Source organism: Ranitomeya variabilis, chromosome 8 (assembly GCF_051348905.1).
Source record: "Ranitomeya variabilis isolate aRanVar5 chromosome 8, aRanVar5.hap1, whole genome shotgun sequence".
Taxonomy (NCBI): domain Eukaryota; kingdom Metazoa; phylum Chordata; class Amphibia; order Anura; family Dendrobatidae; genus Ranitomeya; species Ranitomeya variabilis.
In genome coordinates, this window is record NC_135239.1 from 82,476,482 (window position 1) to 82,497,182 (window position 20,701).

Here is a 20,701-nt window from a genome sequence, read left to right on the forward strand (position 1 = left end):
TAGATGCATTGGGGGAGGGAGAACAGTGCATGGTATGAAGGGATTGGGAGACAATTTCCTGTCGAATGTGGTCAATTTTTTCTTTGAAGTAATTGGCCAGATCGTCAGCGCGGAGATCCGTGGTTGGGGCCTGCACTCTTGGGTTGAGTAGGGACTGGAAAGTGTCAAAGAGACGTTTAGGGTTATTGGATAGTGAGGTGATGAGGGTGTTGAAATAGGTTTGTTTGGAGAGATGAAGGGCAGAGTTTTTAGCATGAACTTATAATAGATGAAATCTTCGGGTAGATTAGATTTTCTCCACAGAAGTTCAGTGCACCTGGAGCACCGCTGCAGGAAATATGTTTGCAGCTTGTGCCACGGTTGTCGCCGTCTGTGCCGAGTTGTTCTATGTATAGGAGGTGCAGCTTCATCCAGGGCACTTTGCAGGGTTTCATTGTAATGCTTCAGAGCAGAATCAGGACATGAGATGGAGGAGATTGGGGCCAATGAGGACTGCAAGTTCTTCATAAGTTTCTGGGTGTTAATGGCCTGTATGTTTCTATAAGTGTGGAAAGTGGGGGTGACCTGAGCGGGATGGCAGTTCTTGATAGAGAATGAAAGAAGGTTGTGGTCAGAGAGTGGGAGATGGGAGTTTGTGAAATCATCCACTGAGCAAAGCCGGGAGAAGACCAAGTCGAGGGAGTTTCGATCTTCATGCATTGGAGAGTTAGTATGCTGCGAGAGGCTGAAAGAGGAGGTTAGAGATAAAAGGTGAGAAGCAGATGGGGAGAGGGGAGTAGCAATGGGGATGTTGAAATTACCCATGATGAGGGTGGGGATGTCACAGGAGAGAAAGTGTGGAAGCCAGGTGGCAAAGTGATCCAGGAACTGATGAGAGGGGTCGGGAGGAGATACACCACCGCCACTCGCATGGAGAAGGGGATGTAGAGTCTGAGAGCATGGACTTCAAAGGAAGGGAAAACAAGTGAGGGTACTTGGGGATAACTGATATCACTTAATATCAGCAACAAAGATAAAATAGAAAATTAAAGTATTAAAATAACATAAAACGTAAGCAACATGTATCCCAAACAGAGATGCAAAAATTATTTGAATATCCAAATGAGAAAAAAATGTATAGCCCTTTAATCCATATTTATGAAAAAAACCTGGTCAGGAATGGGGGTAAATGTCCTGATTCTGAAGTGGTTAAAAAGACAATCTAGCAAGTTTCACACTGGCCACTAGGCTTATATTAGACTTCTACTTAATGTTGGGCGCATGGTCATTAGCTGCAGTAGACTGGCTCAAACCCTAATTGTTCACATAGAAGCCTTTTCTCAGCATGCTGTACCACCATTTACCATGGTGGCCAAAATGTTCAATTTTGGTCTCCTCTGACCACAGCACCCTCCTTCATACATTTCGGGAGTCTCCTATATGTCTTTTGGCAAACTCAAAACGAGCCTTACATTTTTAGTGTGTAAGTAAAGGCTTTTTTTCTGTCCACTCTTCCATAAAGGCCACATCTATGGAGTATATGGATTATTGTGGTCATATGGACAGACACTCCACTCTCTGCATTGGAACACTGCAGCTCTTTCAGGGTTACCTTTCATCTATGTGATGACTCTCTGATTAATGCCTTCCTTGCCCAGGCTGAGAGTTTTGGTGGATGGCCCTCTCTTGGCAGGTTTGTTGTGGTACCATGTTCTTTCCATTTGATGATAATGGATTTGATGGTGCTCAGAGGGATCCTCAGATTGGGAATTTTTTTATAACTCAACTCTGACTTGTACTTCTCAACAACTTTGTCCCTGACTTGTTTGGAGATCTCCTTGGTCTTCATGGTGTTTGGTTAGTGGTGCCTCTTACTTAATGGTGTTGCAATCTCTGTGGCCTTTCAGAAAACGTGAGTGTATATACTGACAAGCCAAGTGGCACTTAGATTGCACACAGGTGGACTTCCTTTCACTAAGCATGGGACTTATGGAGGTAATTGCTTGCAATAGAAATTTTTAGGGGCTTTATTGAAAAGGGATGAATACATATGCACATGCCAATGTTTAGTTATTTGTTTGAGCAACTTAGGGTACCGTCACACAGTACCATTTACATCGCTACGACGGCACGATCCGTGACGTCGCAGCGATCGTATGATCATCGCTCCAGCGTCGTAGACTGCGGTCACACTGTGCAATCACGGCGCTGGAGCGATGCCGAAGTCCCCGGGTAACCAGGGTAAACATCGGGTAACTAGGCGCAGGGCCGCGCTTAGTAACCCGATGTTTACCGTGGTTACCAGCGTAAAAGTAAAAAAAAAAAAACCGTACATACTCACTATCTGATGTCCGTCCGGTCCCTTGCCGTCTGCTTTCCTCTCTGACTGTCTGCCGGCCGGAAAGTAAGAGCAGATCACAGCGGTGACGTCGCCGCTGTGATCTGCTCTCACTGTACGGCCGGATTCAGTCAGAGCAGGAAGCAGACGGCAAGGGACCTGACGGGCATCAGATGGTGAGTATGTACGGTTTGTTTTTTTTTTACTTTTACGCTGGTAACCACGGTAAACATCGGGTTACTAAGCGCGGCCCTGCGCTTAGTTACCCGATGTTTACCCTGGTTACCAGCGAACACATCGCTGGATCGCTGTCACACATCGCTGGATCGCTGTCACACACAACGATCCAGCGATGTCAGCGGGTGATCAAGCGACGAAAGAAAGTTTGAAACGATGTGCTACGACGTACGATTCTCAGCTGGGTGCCTGATCGCAGTAGCGTGTCAGACACTGCGAGATCGTAACGATATCGCTACAACGTCACGAATCGTGCCGTCGTAGCGATAAAAATGCCACTGTGTGACAGTACCCTTAGACTATTTAGAGCTGATGCATCACTCACAAATCAGATTACAAACATATTTAAACACAGGCTGTAATGTAACAAAATAGGTTAAAACCCCCCACAAAACTGAAGGAGGTGAATACTTTTGCAAGCCACTGTACATACAGTGCACATCTTGTTATATAATTTGTGTTTTTTTTACCCAAGATACTAATATAACAACATTTTGTTGGCTTAATCACCTAAAATCTAGTGGCAGGTAATTTTTTTTTGTTAAAGAAAGCATCCAATATTACATCTTGTTTCATCTTGTGAATTATACAATTTTGTCATATTGCTAATATTTCCAGATTTAAAGTACTGTACAGGTCCTTCTCAAAAAATTAGCATATAGTGTTAAATTTCATTATTTACCATAATGTAATGATTACAATTAAACTTTCATATATTATAGATTCATTATCCACCAACTGAAATTTGTCCGGTCTTTTATTGTTTTAATACTGATGATTTTGGCATACAACTCCTGATAACCCAAAAAACCTGTCTCAATAAATTAGCATATTTCACCCGTCCAATCAAATAAAAGTGTTTTTTAATAACAAACAAAAAACCCATCAAATAATAATGTTCAGTTATGCACTCAATACTTGGTCGGGAATCCTTTGGCAGAAATGACTGCTTCAATGCGGCGTGGCATGGAGGCAATCAGCCTGTGACACTGCTGAGATGTTATGGAGGCCCAGGATGCTTCAATAGCGGCCTTAATCTCATCCAGAGTGTTGGGTCTTGCGTCTCTCAACTTTCTCTTCACAATATCCCACAGATTCTCTATGGGGTTCAGGTCAGGAGAGTTGGCAGGCCAATTGAGCACAGTAATACCATGGTCAGTAAACCATTTACCAGTGGTTTTGGCACTGTGAGCAGGTGCCAGGTCGTGCTGAAAAATGAAATCTTCATCTCCATAAAGCATTTCAGCCGATGGAAGCATGAAGTGCTCCAAAATCTCCTGATAGCTAGCTGCATTGACCCTGCCCTTGATGAAACACAGTGGACCAACACCAGCAGCTGACATGGCACCCCACACCATCACTGACTGTGGGTACTTGACACTGGACTTCAGGCATTTTGGCATTTCCTTCTCCCCAGTCTTCCTCCAGACTCTGGCACCTTGATTTCCGAATGACATGCAAAATTTGCTTTCATCAGAAAAAAGTACTTGGGACCACTTAGCAACAGTCCAGTGCTGCTTCTCTGTAGCCCAGGTCAGGTGCTTCTGCCGCTGTTTATGGTTCAAAAGTGGCTTTACCTGGGGAATGCGGCACCTGTAGCCCATTTCCTGCACACGCCTGTGCACGGTGGCTCTGGATGTTTCCACACCAGACTCAGTCCACTGCTTCTCGTTGTACAGCGTTTTCTGCCACATTGTTTCCTTCCAACAGACTTACCATTGAGGTGCCTTGATACAGCACTCTGGGAACAGCCTATTTGTTGAGAAATTTCTTTCTGGGTCTTACCCTCTTGCTTGAGGGTGTCAATGATGGCCTTCTTGACATCTGTCAGGTCGCTAGTCTTACCCATGATGGGGGTTTTGAGTAATGAACCAGGCAGGGAGTTTTTAAAAGCCTCAGGTATCTTTTGCATGTGTTTAGAGTTAATTAGTTGATTCAGAAGATTAGGGTAATAGGTCATTTAGAGAACCTTTTCTTGATATGCTAATTTATTGAGACAGGTTTTTTGGGTTATCAGGAGTTGTATGCCAAAATCATCAGTATTAAAACAATAAAAGACCTGACAAATTTCAGTTGGTGGATAATGAATCTATAATATATGAAAGTTTAATTGTAATCATTACATTATCGTAAATAATGAAATTTAACACTATATGCTAATTTTTTGAGAAGGACCTGTATATAAGAGATACAATAGAATTATTTTTCAAACCTAATGTAATGTGAACTTTGCGCTAAGTCTAAAATGGTGGCGGGAGGAAAGGGGAATAATGCTTCTATCATAAGAATAATTTTATGACTTTATTTACTTTGGCAGTAGTTGCCTGGCACTGGTCACTAAAGTTGAGTTTGCTGTCCACCAATATACCCGAGCCTTTTTTATAAACAGTTTTGATCACTATTTTACTATTTAGAAAATTATTATACATTTTGTTTCATGGCCTAAATGCATGACTTTACATTTATGACCGTTAATAATGAATTGTTATTTCTTGGCTAAATCCTCCAGTTTCCACAAGCCCCTCTGTAGTAATAAACTATCTTCCTTTGTGTTTAGAATCTTTCTATGTGAGTTTAGTATCATCTGCAAATATTGAAATTTTACTCTGTATGCCCCCCACAAAGGTCATTAATATATTAAAAAGAAGATGGCCCAATACTGACCCCTGTGGTACCACACAATTAACTGAGACCCAATCATGGTGTGTACTGTGTACCATTAAGAACCATAATATTTTATTACTATGTGAATTTGTGCAGTATACTATTTAACTTGTGTTGTGTTTTCCAGGTACTATTTGCTCCAGAAACACAACACATTGTTCCCCTCATCTTTGCAAGGAAAATTTACCATGTTTTGACTCAAAAGCCTGTGGGAGCTTATCTGATCCATGTCTGTCAAATCCATGCCCTCTGAATGCCACGTGCCAGGTTACTCTCGATACAGAAACTTACGAGTGTCGCTGTCCTGCAGGATTCAAGGGAAGAAGCTGTGAAATACCAATGAAAAGATGCTTCAGAAACCTGTGTAGACATGGAGGACAGTGTTACATAACTGATAGAGGATCCACGTGCTTTTGTGCTGTAGGCTACAAGGGGAAATTTTGCGAGACTTCAGAAGATGAGTGCCTTTGGAACCCATGCCAAAATGGTGCTGTCTGTAGGGAAAGGGGGAATGGACAAGCATGTTACTGCGTTCCTGGGTTTCAGGGTGCTTTATGCGATATTGAAGTCAATGAATGTATTTCTGAGCCTTGCCAACACGGAAGTACTTGTCTAAACCAGATTGGGAGTTACAGCTGTGTGTGTCCACCCGAGTATACAGGTATTAACTCTTGCTTCTAGTACTCTTGTGTTAAATATTGTACTCAAATCAATCATCGACTTCACTAACCAACCAACCTGATCAAATTTATGTGCAAAGGTTTAGGCATGATGACCGTATGTCATCATCTTCATATTTTCACAAAAAATAATATCTGAATAATAGGCGCAGTGCTACTTTTATACACATGGATCAGTGAATCTCATTGTTCTATGCTAATATCCCTTTATACCTATCTTGCTTAGTCATCTGTTTATATTTTATATGCTACCTCTTATTCAATATGTTTTATGCTGGATGGATTCTATTTACTTTTATTTTTAATTTTTCTGTTGCATACAGCTATTAATGGCATTTAGGACAGTTATAGGGGACTTTTCCTAGCCTTCTCTCATAGGGATTATATGATCCTTATTATGGATCTTTTTTCAACTTATTCCCTCTATATGGTTTTTAGCCTTTCCCCCCTCTATCATTTTTCTGTATATTTTTCTAGTACTATAATTTATTATTAATACATTTTATATACCGTAGCTAGTTTACTGTTTTGCTTGCCCCTTTGTTGTTTTTCTTTACTCCTTTGTTGGGTTTATCACGTTGCACTATTGCAACTTGCCCCTCAGGAAAATCAAATTTTTGGTTGCTAATCTTTTATTTTGCTCTGCAGTCACTATTCATGTGTCCAGTTCAACCTGAGACATTTTGTGAAAGGTTCTCTTTATAGACTTTAGATGAGATATGACATAAGAAAAACATGTTTGCATTTTTCTGGAAACAGCACTACTCCAGTAAATGAGGATCTGTTGGAAAATGACACACGTTGTTGTGGATTCTGTTTGTGGGCTCCCTCTGGTGGTTACTGCTGGTACTGGGTGACTTTGGTGGGTTGCGGCCTTTGGTTTCCACCTGTCCATCAGAGGCTGGGTGTTTCCTATTTTACCTGGCCTTTCTGTCATTCCCTTGCCGGCTATCAATGTATTCAGATATGCTCTGTTTGGTTCCTGCCTACCTGCTCCCAGATCTTTCAGGATAAGCTGATTTTCAGTTGTTTGGTTTTTTGTCCAGCTTGCTTATTATGTCTCTATGCTAGCTGGTAGCTCTAGTGGACTGAGGTTCTCCCCATGTGCCATGAGTTGGCACATGGGTTCTTGTAATCTCAGGATGGTTTTTTTGATTAGGGTTTTTTGCTGACCGCTCAGTCCCCTTTTGTATCGTTCTGCTTTCTAGTTTACAGCGGGCCTCAATTTGCTAAAACTATATATATCATCTCTATGTGTGTGCCTTCCTCTCATTTCACCGTCAATACATGTGAGGGGGCAACTATATCTTTTGGGGTTCATTCCTCTGGAGGCAAGTGAGGTCTTTATTTTCTCTGCAGTACTAGTTAGCTCTTAGGCTGGTGCGTGGCGTCTAGAACCAACGTAGGCACGCTCCCTGGCTATCTCTAGTTGCGTTTGTCAGGCGTAGGGCAGCGGTCAGCCCAGGTTCCATCACCCTAGAGCTCGTCCGTTATCTATTTGTACTTTGCTTGTCCTGTGCTATCCCTAGCCATTGGGGATTCATGACAGTATAGCCGGCCCACAAAGTGTTAATTGTTTGGGCTGAAGCAGGAGAAAAAGAAGTGTTTAAGGGAATTTTTTTTTTTTTTTCCCTTCAGAGTTTTGCTGCCTAGCCCTTAATTGCTGTCTAGCTGCTTCTTACCTCCTCTTAACCCTTGAATGGCTCTGATCTTAGCTGTTTAACATGGATGTCCAGAGTTTGGCTTCCAGCCTGAGTAATCTCGCGGCAAAAGTTCAAAACATACAGGATTTTGTTGTTCACACTCCCATGTCTGAACCTAGAATTCCTATTCCAGAGTTCTTTTCTGGAGATAGATCTACCTTCCTGAATTTCAGGAACAATTGTAAATTGTTTCTTTCTTTAAAATCTCGCTCCTCTGGAGACCCTGCTCAACAGGTCAAGATTGTAATATCTTTCCTGCGGGGCGACCCTCAGAATTGGGCATTTGCATTGGCACCAGGGGATCCTGCATTGCTCAGTGTGGATGCGTTTTTTCTGGCATTGGGATTGCTCTATGAGGAACCTAACCTAGAGATTCAGGCTGAAAAGGCTTTATTAGCCCTCTCTCAGGGGCATGATGAAGCGGAAATATATTGTCAAAAATTTCGGAAATGGTCGGTGCTTACTCAGTGGAATGAGTGCGCCCTGGCTGCAAACTTCAGAAATGGTCTTTCTGAGGCCATTAAGGATATTATGGTGGGGTTCCCTACGCCTACAGGTCTGAATTAGTCTATGGCTATGGCCATTCAGATTGATCGGCGTTTACGGGAGCGCAAACCCGTGCACCAGTTGGCAGTGTCTTCTGAACAGGCACCTGAGACTATGCAATGTGATAGAATTCAGTCCAGAAGTGAACGGCAAAATTATAGGCGGAAAAATGGATTGTGTTTTTATTGTGGTGATTCAGCTCATGTTATATCAGCATGCTCTAAACGCACTAAAAGGGTTGATAAATCTTTTGCCATTGGTACTCTGCAGCCTAAGTTCATTTTGTCTGTGACTCTGATTTTTTCCCTGTCTTCCATTTCCGTCGATGCCTATGTGGATTCGGGCGCTGCCCTGAGTCTTATGGATTGGTCATTTGCTAAACGCTGCGGTTTTAGTCTGGAGCCTCTGGAAGTTCCTATTCCTCTGAAGGGAATTGACTCTACACCATTGGCTATGAATAAACCGCAGTATTGGACACAAGTGACCATGCGCATGACTCCCGTTCATCAGGAGGTGATTCGCTTCCTTGTACTGTATAATTTACATGATGTACTAGTGCTTGGTCTGCCATGGTTACAAACTCATAATCCTGTCCTGGACTGGAAAACAATGTCTGTGTTAAGCTGGGGATGTCAGGGGGTTCATGATTATGCACCTCTGATTTCAATCGCTTCATCTACTCCTTCTGAGATCCCTGCGTTTTTGTCTGACTATAGGGATGTTTTTGAGGAGCCTAAGCTCAATTCGCTCCCTCCTCATAGAGAGTGTGACTGTGCTATAGAATTGATTCCTGACAGTAAGTTCCCTAAGGGTCGTTTATTTAATCTGTCACTGCCAGAGCATACTGCTATGCGGAATTATATTAAGGAGTCCTTGGAAAAGGGACATATTCGTCCATCTTCGTCCCCTCTGGGAGCAGGTTTCTTTTTCGTGGCTAAAAAAGATGGTTCCCTGAGGCCTTGTATAGATTATCGCCTTCTGAATAAGATTACGGTCAAATACCAGTATCCATTGCCATTATTAACTGATTTGTTTGCTCGCATTAAGGGGGCTAGGTGGTTCACTAAGATAGATCTTCGCGGTGCGTATAATCTGGTGCGGATAAAACAGGGTGATGAGTGGAAAACCGCATTTAATACGCCTGAGGGCCATTTTGAGTATTTGGTAATGCCTTTTGGACTCTCCAATGCTCCGTCAGTCTTTCAGTCCTTTATGCACAATATTTTCCGTGAATATCTGGATAAGTTTATGATTGTGTATTTGGATGATATTTTGGTGTTTTCTGATGACTGGGAGTCTCATGTTCTACAGGTCAGGAAGGTGTTTCAGGTTCTGCGGGCCAATTCTCTGTTTGTGAAGGGTTCAAAGTGTCTCTACGGAGTCCAGAAGATTTCTTTTTTGGGGTACATTTTTTCTCCTTCTACTATTGAGATGGATCCCGTCAAGGTTCAGGCTATTTGTGACTGGACACAACCTACATCTGTTAAGAGCCTTCAGAAGTTCTTGGGGTTTGCTAATTTTTATCGTCGGTTCATTGCTAATTTTTCCAGTATTGTCAAACCATTGACTGATTTGACTAAAAAGGGTGCTGATGTTGCTGATTGGTCTCCCGCGGCCGTGGAGGCCTTTCAGGAACTTAAGCGCCGGTTTTCTTCTGCTCCTGTGTTGTGTCAACCAGATGTTTCACTTCCTTTTCAGGTTGAGGTTGATGCTTCCGAGATTGGAGCGGGGGCGGTTTTGTCACAGAGAAGTTCTGATGGCTCGGTGATGAAGCCATGTGCATTCTTCTCTAGAAAATTCTCGCCCGCCGAGCGCAATTATGATGTGGGTAATCGGGAGCTTTTGGCCATGAAGTGGGCATTTGAGGAGTGGCGTCATTGGCTTGAGGGTGCTAAACATCGTGTGGTGGTCTTGACTGATCACAAGAATCTCATTTACCTTGAGTCTGCCAGGCGTTTGAATCCTAGACAGGCTCGTTGGTCGTTGTTTTTTTCTCGTTTCAATTTCGTGGTTTCATACCTGCCAGGTTCAAAGAATGTGAAGGCAGATGCTCTTTCCAGGAGTTTTGTGCCTGACTCTCCTGGAGACTCTGGGCCTACTGGTATCCTTAGGGATGGGGTAATATTGTCCGCCGTATCCCCAGACTTGCGACGTTCATTGCAGGAGTTTCAGGTGGATAAACCGGATCGTTGTCCACCAGAAAGACTGTTTGTTCCGGATGATTGGACCAGTAGAGTCATCTCCGAGGTCCATTCTTCTGTGTTGGCTGGTCATCCTGGAATATTTGGTACTAGAGACTTGGTGGCCAGGTCTTTTTGGTGGCCTTCCTTGTCTAGGGATGTGCGTACCTTTGTGCAGTCTTGTGAAGTGTGTGCTCGAGCTAAGCCTTGCTGTTCTCGGGCCAGTGAGTTGTTGTTGTCCTTGCCCATCCCGAAGAGGCCTTGGACGCACATTTCCATGGATTTTATTTCTGATCTTCCGGTTTCACAGAAAATGTCCGTTATCTGGGTTGTGTGTGACCGCTTTTCTAAGATGGTTCATTTGGTGCCCTTGCCTAAGTTGCCCTCCTCCTCTGAGTTGGTCCCTTTATTTTTTCAGAACGTGGTCCGTTTGCATGGGATTCCGGAGAATATCGTTTCTGACAGGGGATCCCAGTTTGTGTCTAGATTTTGGCGGACGTTTTGTGCCAAGATGGGCATTGATTTGTCTTTCTCGTCTGCATTCCATCCTCAGACGAATGGCCAGACGGAGCGAACTAATCAGACCTTGGAAACTTATTTGAGGTGTTTTGTTTCTGCTGATCAAGATGACTGGGTTGCTTTTTTGCCACTGGCCGAATTTGCTCTTAATAATCGGGCTAGTTCTGCCACGTTGGTCTCTCCTTTTTTTTGTAATTCGGGGTTTCATCCTCATTTTTCCTCTGGTCAGGTGGAGTCTTCGGATTGTCCTGGAGTGGACGTGGTGGTGGACAGGCTACATCAGATTTGGAATCAGGTGGTGAACAATTTGAAGTTATCTCAGGAGAAGACTCAGCAGTTTGCTAATCGCCATCGCCGCGTGGGTCCCCGACTTCTTGTTGGGGATTTGGTGTGGTTGTCTTCTCGTTTTGTCCCTATGAAGGTCTCTTCTCCTAAGTTCAAGCCTCGGTTCATCGGTCCTTATAGGATCTCGGAGATTCTTAACCCTGTATCTTTTCGTTTGGATCTCCCAGCATCGTTTGCTATTCATAATGTGTTCCATCGGTCATTGTTGCGGAGGTATGAGGTGCCCGTTGTTCCTTCGGTTGAGCCTCCTGCTCCGGTGCTGGTGGAGGGAGAATTGGAGTATGTTGTTGAGAAGATCTTGGATTCTCGTGTTTCCAGACGCAAACTCCAGTATTTGGTTAAGTGGAAGGGTTATGGTCAGGAGGATAATTCCTGGGTGGTCGCCTCCGATGTTCATGCGACTGATTTGGTCCGCGCCTTCCATAGAGCTCACCCTGATCGCCCTGGGGGTTCTCGTGAGGGTTCGGTGACCCCTCCTCAAGGGGGGGGTACTGTTGTGGATTCTGTTTGTGGGCTCCCTCTGGTGGTTACTGCTGGTACTGGGTGACTTTGGTGGGTTGCGGCCTTTGGTTTCCACCTGTCCATCAGAGGCTGGGTGTTTCCTATTTTACCTGGCCTTTCTGTCATTCCCTTGCCGGCTATCAATGTATTCAGATGTGCTCTGTTTGGTTCCTGCCTACCTGCTCCCAGATCTTTCAGGATAAGCTAAGTGCTGATTTTCAGTTGCTTGGTTTTTTGTCCAGCTTGCTTATTATGTCTCTATGCTAGCTGGTAGCTCTAGTGGACTGAGGTTCTCCCCATGTGCCATGAGTTGGCACATGGGTTCTTGTAATCTCAGGATGGTTTTTTTGATTAGGGTTTTTTGCTGACCGCTCAGTCCCCTTTTGTATCGTTCTGCTTTCTAGTTTACAGCGGGCCTCAATTTGCTAAAACTATATATATCATCTCTATGTGTGTGCCTTCCTCTCATTTCACCGTCAATACATGTGAGGGGGCAACTATATCTTTTGGGGTTCATTCCTCTGGAGGCAAGTGAGGTCTTTATTTTCTCTGCAGTACTAGTTAGCTCTTAGGCTGGTGCGTGGCATCTAGAACCAACGTAGGCACACTCCCTGGCTATCTCTAGTTGCGTTTGTCAGGCGTAGGGCAGCGGTCAGCCCAGGTTCCATCACCCTAGAGCTCGTCCGTTATCTATTTGTACTTTGCTTGTCCTGTGCTATCCCTAGCCATTGGGGATTCATGACAACACGTGCCACAAGAAAAAGGTGACACTATTCTAGCAGATTAATAAACATGCCTGTCCTTTCACTTAAAACCTATGGAAAAGCATGAATTTATAGCCTCATTCCCTATTGTAACCCTACAACAAATAAAGATGCTTTTGATGACCATTCTAGTCTAATAAATCCAGGACCTGTCCCAATTCTCATACTCTGTAACTTGGCAACATCTCTTTTTAATTGGTCATTGCTTCATCAATATACTATCAGCACTAAAGGTGCTGTAATGCCTTTTCCTGCACTCTTCATCCACTGGACTTGCCATTGTCCAATAGCTTGTCTGCCCCAAACTGAAAGTCCACCTCTCTGTTGTTACTTGCACGTAGATTGACATAAAGGAGAGCAGAAGTAAGAGACAAATACTTGCCCCACTTCTTGTAACCCATCTCCCATTCTTGCTGCCAGAAACAGATTACAGGAGACATCCAGTGGTCGCCACTTAGGCTATGTCCCCACGGTCAGTAATCGGCAGCGCTTTAGATGCAGCACATGTCCACTCCATCCAAAGCGCTGCTGTTTTTTTTAATGCGGGTGATTCCGCATGTGGTCAATGAACCGTGCGAAATCACCTCGTCCAATACATTGTACGGGTGAAATTTATCTTGCGGAGACTCAGCGTCTCTGCAAGATAAATAGACATGCTGCAGTCTGGAAAGACATGCCGCATGTCCATCTCCGCAGGGAAGCCGTGGGCGCCGGTGCACGCATAGTGGAGAAAGGATTTCTTGAAATCCCATCCACTATGCTGTAACATATGGCCACTGCGGGTTTGACCCTGCGGATGTACGCAGCATCCAACCCGCAGCGTTTACTGACTATGGGAACTTATCCTTAGGAGTATTTTTTGGAGTTCTAACAATAGAATTTTTAATTAAATAGATTTGCAGATCTACTATGTGTCAAATTTTGTCAATTTGTCTAAAAATACAGAAAGAGTTAATTGTTTGTATGCTTCAATGGCAGTCATTGCTAAAGGGGTTGTCCAGGATCTTAACACTGATAGCCTATCCTTAGGATAGGTCATCAAAGTCTGATCGGTGGGGGTGCGACACTCCCTCCTCCATCTTGATCAGGTGTTACCAGTGTTGGCGTCCGGGACTGCTCATTTGTGGAGCTGCCCAGCTCTGTCAACTGTATAGTGGCCACAGCCGGGCAAGGCAAATCTGCTCCATATTCAAATCAATAGGGAGTGGAAGTGAAGTACCCGACCTCGGCCACTCCTGTGCTGTGCAGCTTTGTAACTGAGCAGGTCCGGCCACCACCGCCACCAGAAGCATATTATCAAAGGGAGTGTATGTTCCACCAATCAAACATTTATGACCTATCCTAAATGTTAAAGTCCCTGACAACCCCTTTAAGACTGATAATCAGCAATTATGAAGTTTCCCCTACAAATGTTTTAAATTACATTTTATTCTAGGCAGAGATTGTGAGATGGAGTATAATGGGTGCACATCAGAGCCTTGTCTGAACGGTGCCACATGCCTCAACACTTCGGTATCGTTCTCTTGTGAATGTGCTGAAGGATTCTATGGGGACCTTTGTGATGTGACCATAGATGAATGTGCCAGCGCTCCATGCCTTAATGGTGGTCATTGTGAAGATAAGATTGGTCGGTGAGTAGTGGCTCACAGTACATGACCCTTCTTTATAATTTGATGTCATCAGAGTTTTATGTTTTTGTTTTGCCGCTTTGCAGGTATATCTGTGACTGCAGTATGGTGGGATTTACTGGTCTGAACTGTGAGACCCCTGCCCCCCTGTGCTCGTCACAGCCATGCCAGAACAGTGCCAGCTGCTCGGAGGATTCTGAGGGCTTCCGATGTCTCTGCTGGCCAGGTACCTTTTTATTTGGAAGCAGCTACAAACTAAAGCCGTGACTTTTAGAATTGTGTGGGATCACTTTTTTTTATTAAATGCACTTTTGGAATTTTCTAAAGTGAAATATTAAGGCATAGTGTATCAGTGAACTGAATACTAAACCATTTGACTCTATTCTGTAAATTCCGGTAGTCACAAATGCCATGTTCTTCATTTTCATAGGGGCTTAATACTTATCATAACTATTGCCCAACAGTATAAATGGCAAAATATAAAAATATTCTACATGTTACAATGTGGCTTTCTTAAATCTTCTCTTTGTTGCTGCCTCTTTTTGGCCTACCCATTGCGGTGAATTCCCCAATACTTGTACAATTGTATCATTGCTCAGCTAGCCTATAAACTGGACATATCCATAGATGTATGTATGGCAAGAGATGTCTGTCACTTATAGGTCATTGCCTAATGAAAATGTTATTACTGAATGCCAAGAAATGGTCTAGAACTGGTTTAAAAAAATTGTATGACATAATGTAATTTAAAAAAAATATAAAGGGAGGACAGATATGTATATGGATATAATGAGACTCCATGCTAAGGTCTATAACCGGCTATGAGTCCATACTTCTGTGTTCTCCTGATTTCTAATTGATTAGTTGATACATCTCCTTTGCATGTTGTATCATGAAGGCACCTACTGATGCGCGCAGAGGGCCCAGAAATCCTTAAGACGGGATTCGTGGCTATTCTCTCTAATAATAGGCAGGGTCCACAGACCCTATCATTTACTTTATGAGATTCTCAAATTACGTTACTATTATTACAGGCTATACTGGCGCTTTATGTGAGATCCATGTCCCAATGTGCAAAAGCCAGCCTTGTATGTATGGTGCCGAGTGCATAGAACTGACGTGGTTCAATATGTCTCAAGGAGAAGGTAACACTCAAGATAAATCTAAAAGCTACATCTGTAAATGTCGGAGTGGACTCATTGGTATGTATTACGGTAATTAGCATGTATCTAAGCCTATTTAATGATGACATAAAATGTAATTTTAGTGAAAGAGTAACATATGCAGATGTGGTTGGAAAAATTGCACTAAACAAATGTAAACATCAATTGTAAAACATACTCCCAATATAAAAATAAAAAGATAATACAGAGCAGAATAACCGCTTAGATGCAAGGTAATTTTGATTTTATTCCCAAATTTTAGAAATCCGACCGGTATCACTTTATAGGGTAATGTAGAATAAATAACAATTGCACACTCCTTTTGAATGCAAACAAGATTTCTGTCATTAAAGGTGAAAAATAAGAGCAACCTTTGAATGTCAACGCGTTTCGGCCAACTCAGCCTTTTTCACCACAGTTGCACTCAGCAGGTATTCTCTTCTAGACAGGGATTTTTCTTCCCTGGAGGTGCGATTTGTTAAATCTTGAAGGTATAGTTCATGAGATATCCTTGGGTAGATTGATGAATGTGGAAAGCCTGTATTTCACATGTCCCAGACTGGGTGCTTACTTGCTACCCCCTGTAAGACTTGTAACAATTTTTGACTTCACAGTCAGTTATGTCTCCTTTTTGCCTGAAAAATACACGCTGCCTAATAATTCTGTTGCATCCTTAGGCTGCCCCCTCCCTCATTACACAAATACACATCACCTGGCCAGCTTCATCCAATGCACATTCAAGTTTACACAGCTTAGAGTTGTAAAATCTGCATAACAATGGTGATATGGTCAAAGTATTCACTTGAATAATAACTGCCCAGATTGTATATATCAGCACTTGTTTACAGCTTAGAACCATATGATGAAGTTGAATTTACGAAAATCAAAATTAAAATTCAAAAGTACCTACACTTTTTTCCTTTGAAAAAGAAAATGCCATATTCTGTAATATCATTTCATTTTGGGCACACTTACGTAAGCGTTCGCCAAATGAGCTTTAAGAATATTTGATAATCTGACACGCTTTATTAATACCATTAATGCCAGATTCAGGATTTGTTAACAGTTTTTTACTGCATCTGTATATAACATGCTGATTATATTGATAATATAAGAATCTGGTAATGTATGCCTGCATACTTTTCCATTTTTTACAAAATACCTATTACTAAAAGGGTAGGGTAGAGAATGTGAGCCGTCTGCTCCATACTCATCAAAACAAATCCAGCATTTAATTACAAAAAATTTTCAACATTTCCCCTTCCCTCATCTGCCTACTAGAAATACGATATACTGTATAGTAGTAAATGGTAACCAGTCCACTTAACTTGATTAAAACTTTTCACTTATTTGCATTTTCTTAACCAACTTCCTTCTCTGTCAGTGAGGCATACAACTTTTTTTCCAGTCTTTAAAAAAGTTGCCATATAGCTAAACTGTTAGTGGCAGCAAAATAATCTAAAAATTTTCAATCTGCAATGATTTTACTTCTGCTATAGGGTGTTTGTAGAAGAAACCATCTAGTACATGTGTAAGCAAGGACTTTCTATTGAGAAGTACTTCTCCAATAGTAGCGAATATCCTCCGTATAAATTGCTTCACAACTTATATCTTGAAGGCGTCATCATTTGGCAGGCTTGCATTGGATACCAATAAATCAGAATTGATGACTATTCATCTTATTCATCACTATTTTTTCTATACCGCAGCTTGACATCCCTAACCATTCTTTATTAGGGCTAATAATGACGTTAACAGTAGATTCCCATAGAGTTTTCTCACCCTACTTATTGCATAAACGCTAATAAGAAGAATTAGACTAAGCTGGTTTTAAGAGATTGAAAAAACAGTCTGTGCAGAAACTTAATCCAGGGACAGAATCAAGATGCGCAGTTAATGATCAGTACAAGGGACATCTCTGAGAATGCTCCATTCAGTAATATGGATCTCGGTCTCATCAGTCCTCCTCCATTTGGGTAAGGTCTCTCTCATCTGCATTGGCTCGTTTTGAGCTATTCACTTTAATTCAATATTCAAGTACGGTAAGTATTGTGTTCCCTAAATGACGGCACATCAACCAAGATGTCATCCATCTATACTCGTCTCATTCTGTATTATTCTCATCTCATTTGTCAACTACTCATCTTTTCTTCTAGTAAAGGATTCAATTTACTCATTAAATGTAGACAATGTGTTATTTTGTCTCCTCACCTTAGGTGTCCACTGTGAACAAGACATCAATGAGTGCGAATCAAATCCTTGTCAAAATGAAGGCACTTGTGAGAATCTTCTTGGAAGTTACATCTGTCACTGTCCTACATACAATTTGGAAGGACACTACTATGGGGGTACAGATTGTAAGCAGGTTCTTACTGGCTGTGAGGAGCACATATGCAAACATGGTGGCTCCTGCATACCTTATTTATTGAACGGTACTCATTACTATACCTGCTTGTGTTTGGCAGGATATGCAGGCCATTACTGTGAGAAACAGACTACATTCTCATTTAACGGTAGAACTGTCCTCCCTTTCACATTACAGCCTCAAAGAGGGGAACCACTCAATGTATCTTTCAGCTTCCGAACCGTGCAGACATCTGCTTCTGTATTACACCTCGGAGACCAAGCAGCAGCCTGGAGGCTATATCTTCAAAATGGCTTCTTGTTCTTGTCTTTACACCGCAGCAGTCAGTTGAGCACTGTCTTACATTTGCCTCACAATGTGAGTGATGATCTTTGGCATACAGTTGAAATCATCATCCAAGACGATATTTGTTTCAAACTGCTTGACGCCACTTGTGGAAGTTCATGTGTGATCCAGTCTCACCTAGAAAATGCATCAATCATTGCATTCCAGAACACACTAATTGGAGGTGAACCATCAGCACAGAGGAAGCAAGAAACCCGCACTGGAATAGTTGAATTTCAGACAGGCTTTGTAGGCTGTATACGCGATATTACAGTGGGCTCCATTGTTATTACAGAGGAAGATGGGATATTAGTTAACGTTGAAGTTGGTTGTCAGAGATACGACCACTGTGAGAGTCAGCCATGTGGAAACAAAGGTGAATGTGTTAATTTATGGCTGAGCTACTACTGTGATTGTCATCGGCCTTACAGAGGACACATCTGCTCCACAGGTAATACTATTACAACTAAATCATTATAGAAATAGAAACAAATCATGGTCTACAGCTTCAAATTTTGCCCTAAATGTAAGTTGTTATATTGTTGGCTTTATTATGGGTCCAGTGGAAAAATCATTGTTTCTTCAGCCTGGATGAGATGTGAACATTGCAGCCACTAATTGAGCGTCTACGTGATGCCCTCACTGGATGTTGAGGCCAGGGATGCAGTGCTGATTACAGAGGGTCATCTCCAGTCTATGCGGCCAGTATCATTTTTTTTTCACCTCCCGAAGCCTTTTAACCCTTTCACACATAAGGATATGAATAAATGTCCTGGGCAAGGGTTCGAAAGTGGGGAGGGAGCTCAGGATTTGAGCTCTCTCCTCATGTGATAGATGCCGGTTATGTTACAGAAGCTGAGCTGACCCTGGCTGCTAACCACTAATAGCAGCACTTAAATAGAGCATTTGTTAGTGTGTGCACGCAACGGCTGGCATTGGCCCCCCCTGCAATGCGATCGTAGGTTACTGATAGGTTATCATTGCTGTCATCTTGACACTCCATAGTTCAACCATAGACTAAGCCCCACCACAGGCTAAGCCCCAAAGGAAGCATAAAAACATATTTTTCTTATATACTTTGGTATTACAGTATACTGTACAATTGATCAAACAATTTCAGGTTCAGGTTCCCAAAAAGGGGCTAAAAAAATTATGTAAAAAGTAAAAAAAAGGGGTTTAAAATATATATAAATATGTACAAAAACCAAACATATTTAGTATTGTCAAATCTGTAAATACCCTACCTACCAAAATATAAAATTAGTTAACCCATATGGTAAAGACTGTGATGAGAAAAAAATCTAAATGCTAGAATTTTTTTTTTCGGTCACCTCATCTTCTGAAAAAAATGCAATAAAATCTATTAAAATGTCGTATGTACCCCAAATTGGTATCAATAAAAATGTCAGATTACCAATCAAAAAACAAGCCCTCGCTCAGGTCCATCAACGGAAAGATAAAAATGTTTTGGACAATGGAGACACAAAGCAAAACTTTGTTTTAACAAAATGATAATTTTTTTTCACCACTTAGATATAAAAAAAACTAGGCACGTTGGGAATTGCCATAATTGCACGTACCTAGACAATCATGTTTCCAAACAATCCAGATCATTTTTACTGGATCTTTTGTTGTAAAAACAAAGCACAAATAAGAATGGTAGAATTGCTAGAATTGCTATTTTTTTCATCATTCATCCCTCTTAGATTCATTTTGCTGTTTTTCAGTACATTCTATGGCAAACCAAATTGTGTCATTGAAAATAATAGCTTGTGCTGCAAAAAAAACAAGCCCTCATGTGTCTATGTCAATGAAAAAATAAAGCATTTTTGTCTCTTGATAAAAGGAGGGATAAAACGAAAGAGTAAAAAATGAAAAATTGCCTGGCCATTAAATGGTTAAAAATGAGTTGTTCAGCAGAGAAAAACCCCTTTGATATTAGTATTTAATTTCTAACATCAAAATGGAGTAGATTCATCCAAAAATATGGCCGACGGTTTGTTGTCCAGATTTGTTAACACATTTGTCCAATTTTTCTAAGTCAGATACCAAGATACCAGACAGCTGTAAAAGAGCTAAGCAGTATTCATTTCTACAGAAGTAGAACATTGTGCAGAAGTGCTCTGATATCAAAAAGAAGATGGAAATAACTACACACATTTAGTTTATGTTCCATGACATTTTTATATTTTTGGTGTTTATTCGGAAGCTTCATAGATGAAACTTGCAGAAACTTCACTTTTGATGCTTGACTCCTCATTTCTTGATGGCAAACACCTATGACTTTAAGAGTATACATATTTCACTATTTATTCATTGTATTTTTTTATTTTACTTTGATTAGATCAGTTACCGTCTTGAGGTAAGTACACGATAACTTTACACCGTTGGATGTGAGCTACTTTATAAACATACAATATATATACCATAGTATGCAAATGTAAATTGTAGTACGTGTAAAGGTTTCCATTGACTAACTTATGAGCACATTTGCACAAGAAGATCATGGCTACACAAACACTTTTTGCATCAAATTTTTCAAATTTTGACCTATTGCGAATTGAGATCCATTTGCACATTGATTGCATCTAGACCAGTTAGCCAAAAAATAGTGGAGAATAAATGTTTTGGATATATCCGTATACCTCTTACTCCTAGGAGGAATATTGGAAGTGGTCAATTTGAACCGTTCAGCCTTGTCTTAAGAATATTCACAAAACCATAGCAATCCTACACCTCCAATTTCTAAACTATATAAACATGTG

The 20,701-nt window shown here is 41.7% G+C and overlaps 1 protein-coding gene across 1 annotated transcript in view; it reads left to right on the forward strand.

Moving 5' to 3' along the window:
* The window catches only part of CRB1 (crumbs cell polarity complex component 1), a 163,135-nt gene that overhangs the window by 15,345 nt on the left and 127,089 nt on the right, over window positions 1-20,701 (forward strand). Inside the window, exons 2-6 of the mRNA XM_077278086.1 lie at window positions 5,346-5,879; window positions 13,892-14,087; window positions 14,171-14,310; window positions 15,119-15,286; window positions 17,464-18,387. Coding sequence (XP_077134201.1) covers window positions 5,346-5,879; window positions 13,892-14,087; window positions 14,171-14,310; window positions 15,119-15,286; window positions 17,464-18,387 — 1,962 coding nt within the window. The remainder of the gene's footprint in view (window positions 1-5,345; window positions 5,880-13,891; window positions 14,088-14,170; window positions 14,311-15,118; window positions 15,287-17,463; window positions 18,388-20,701) is intronic.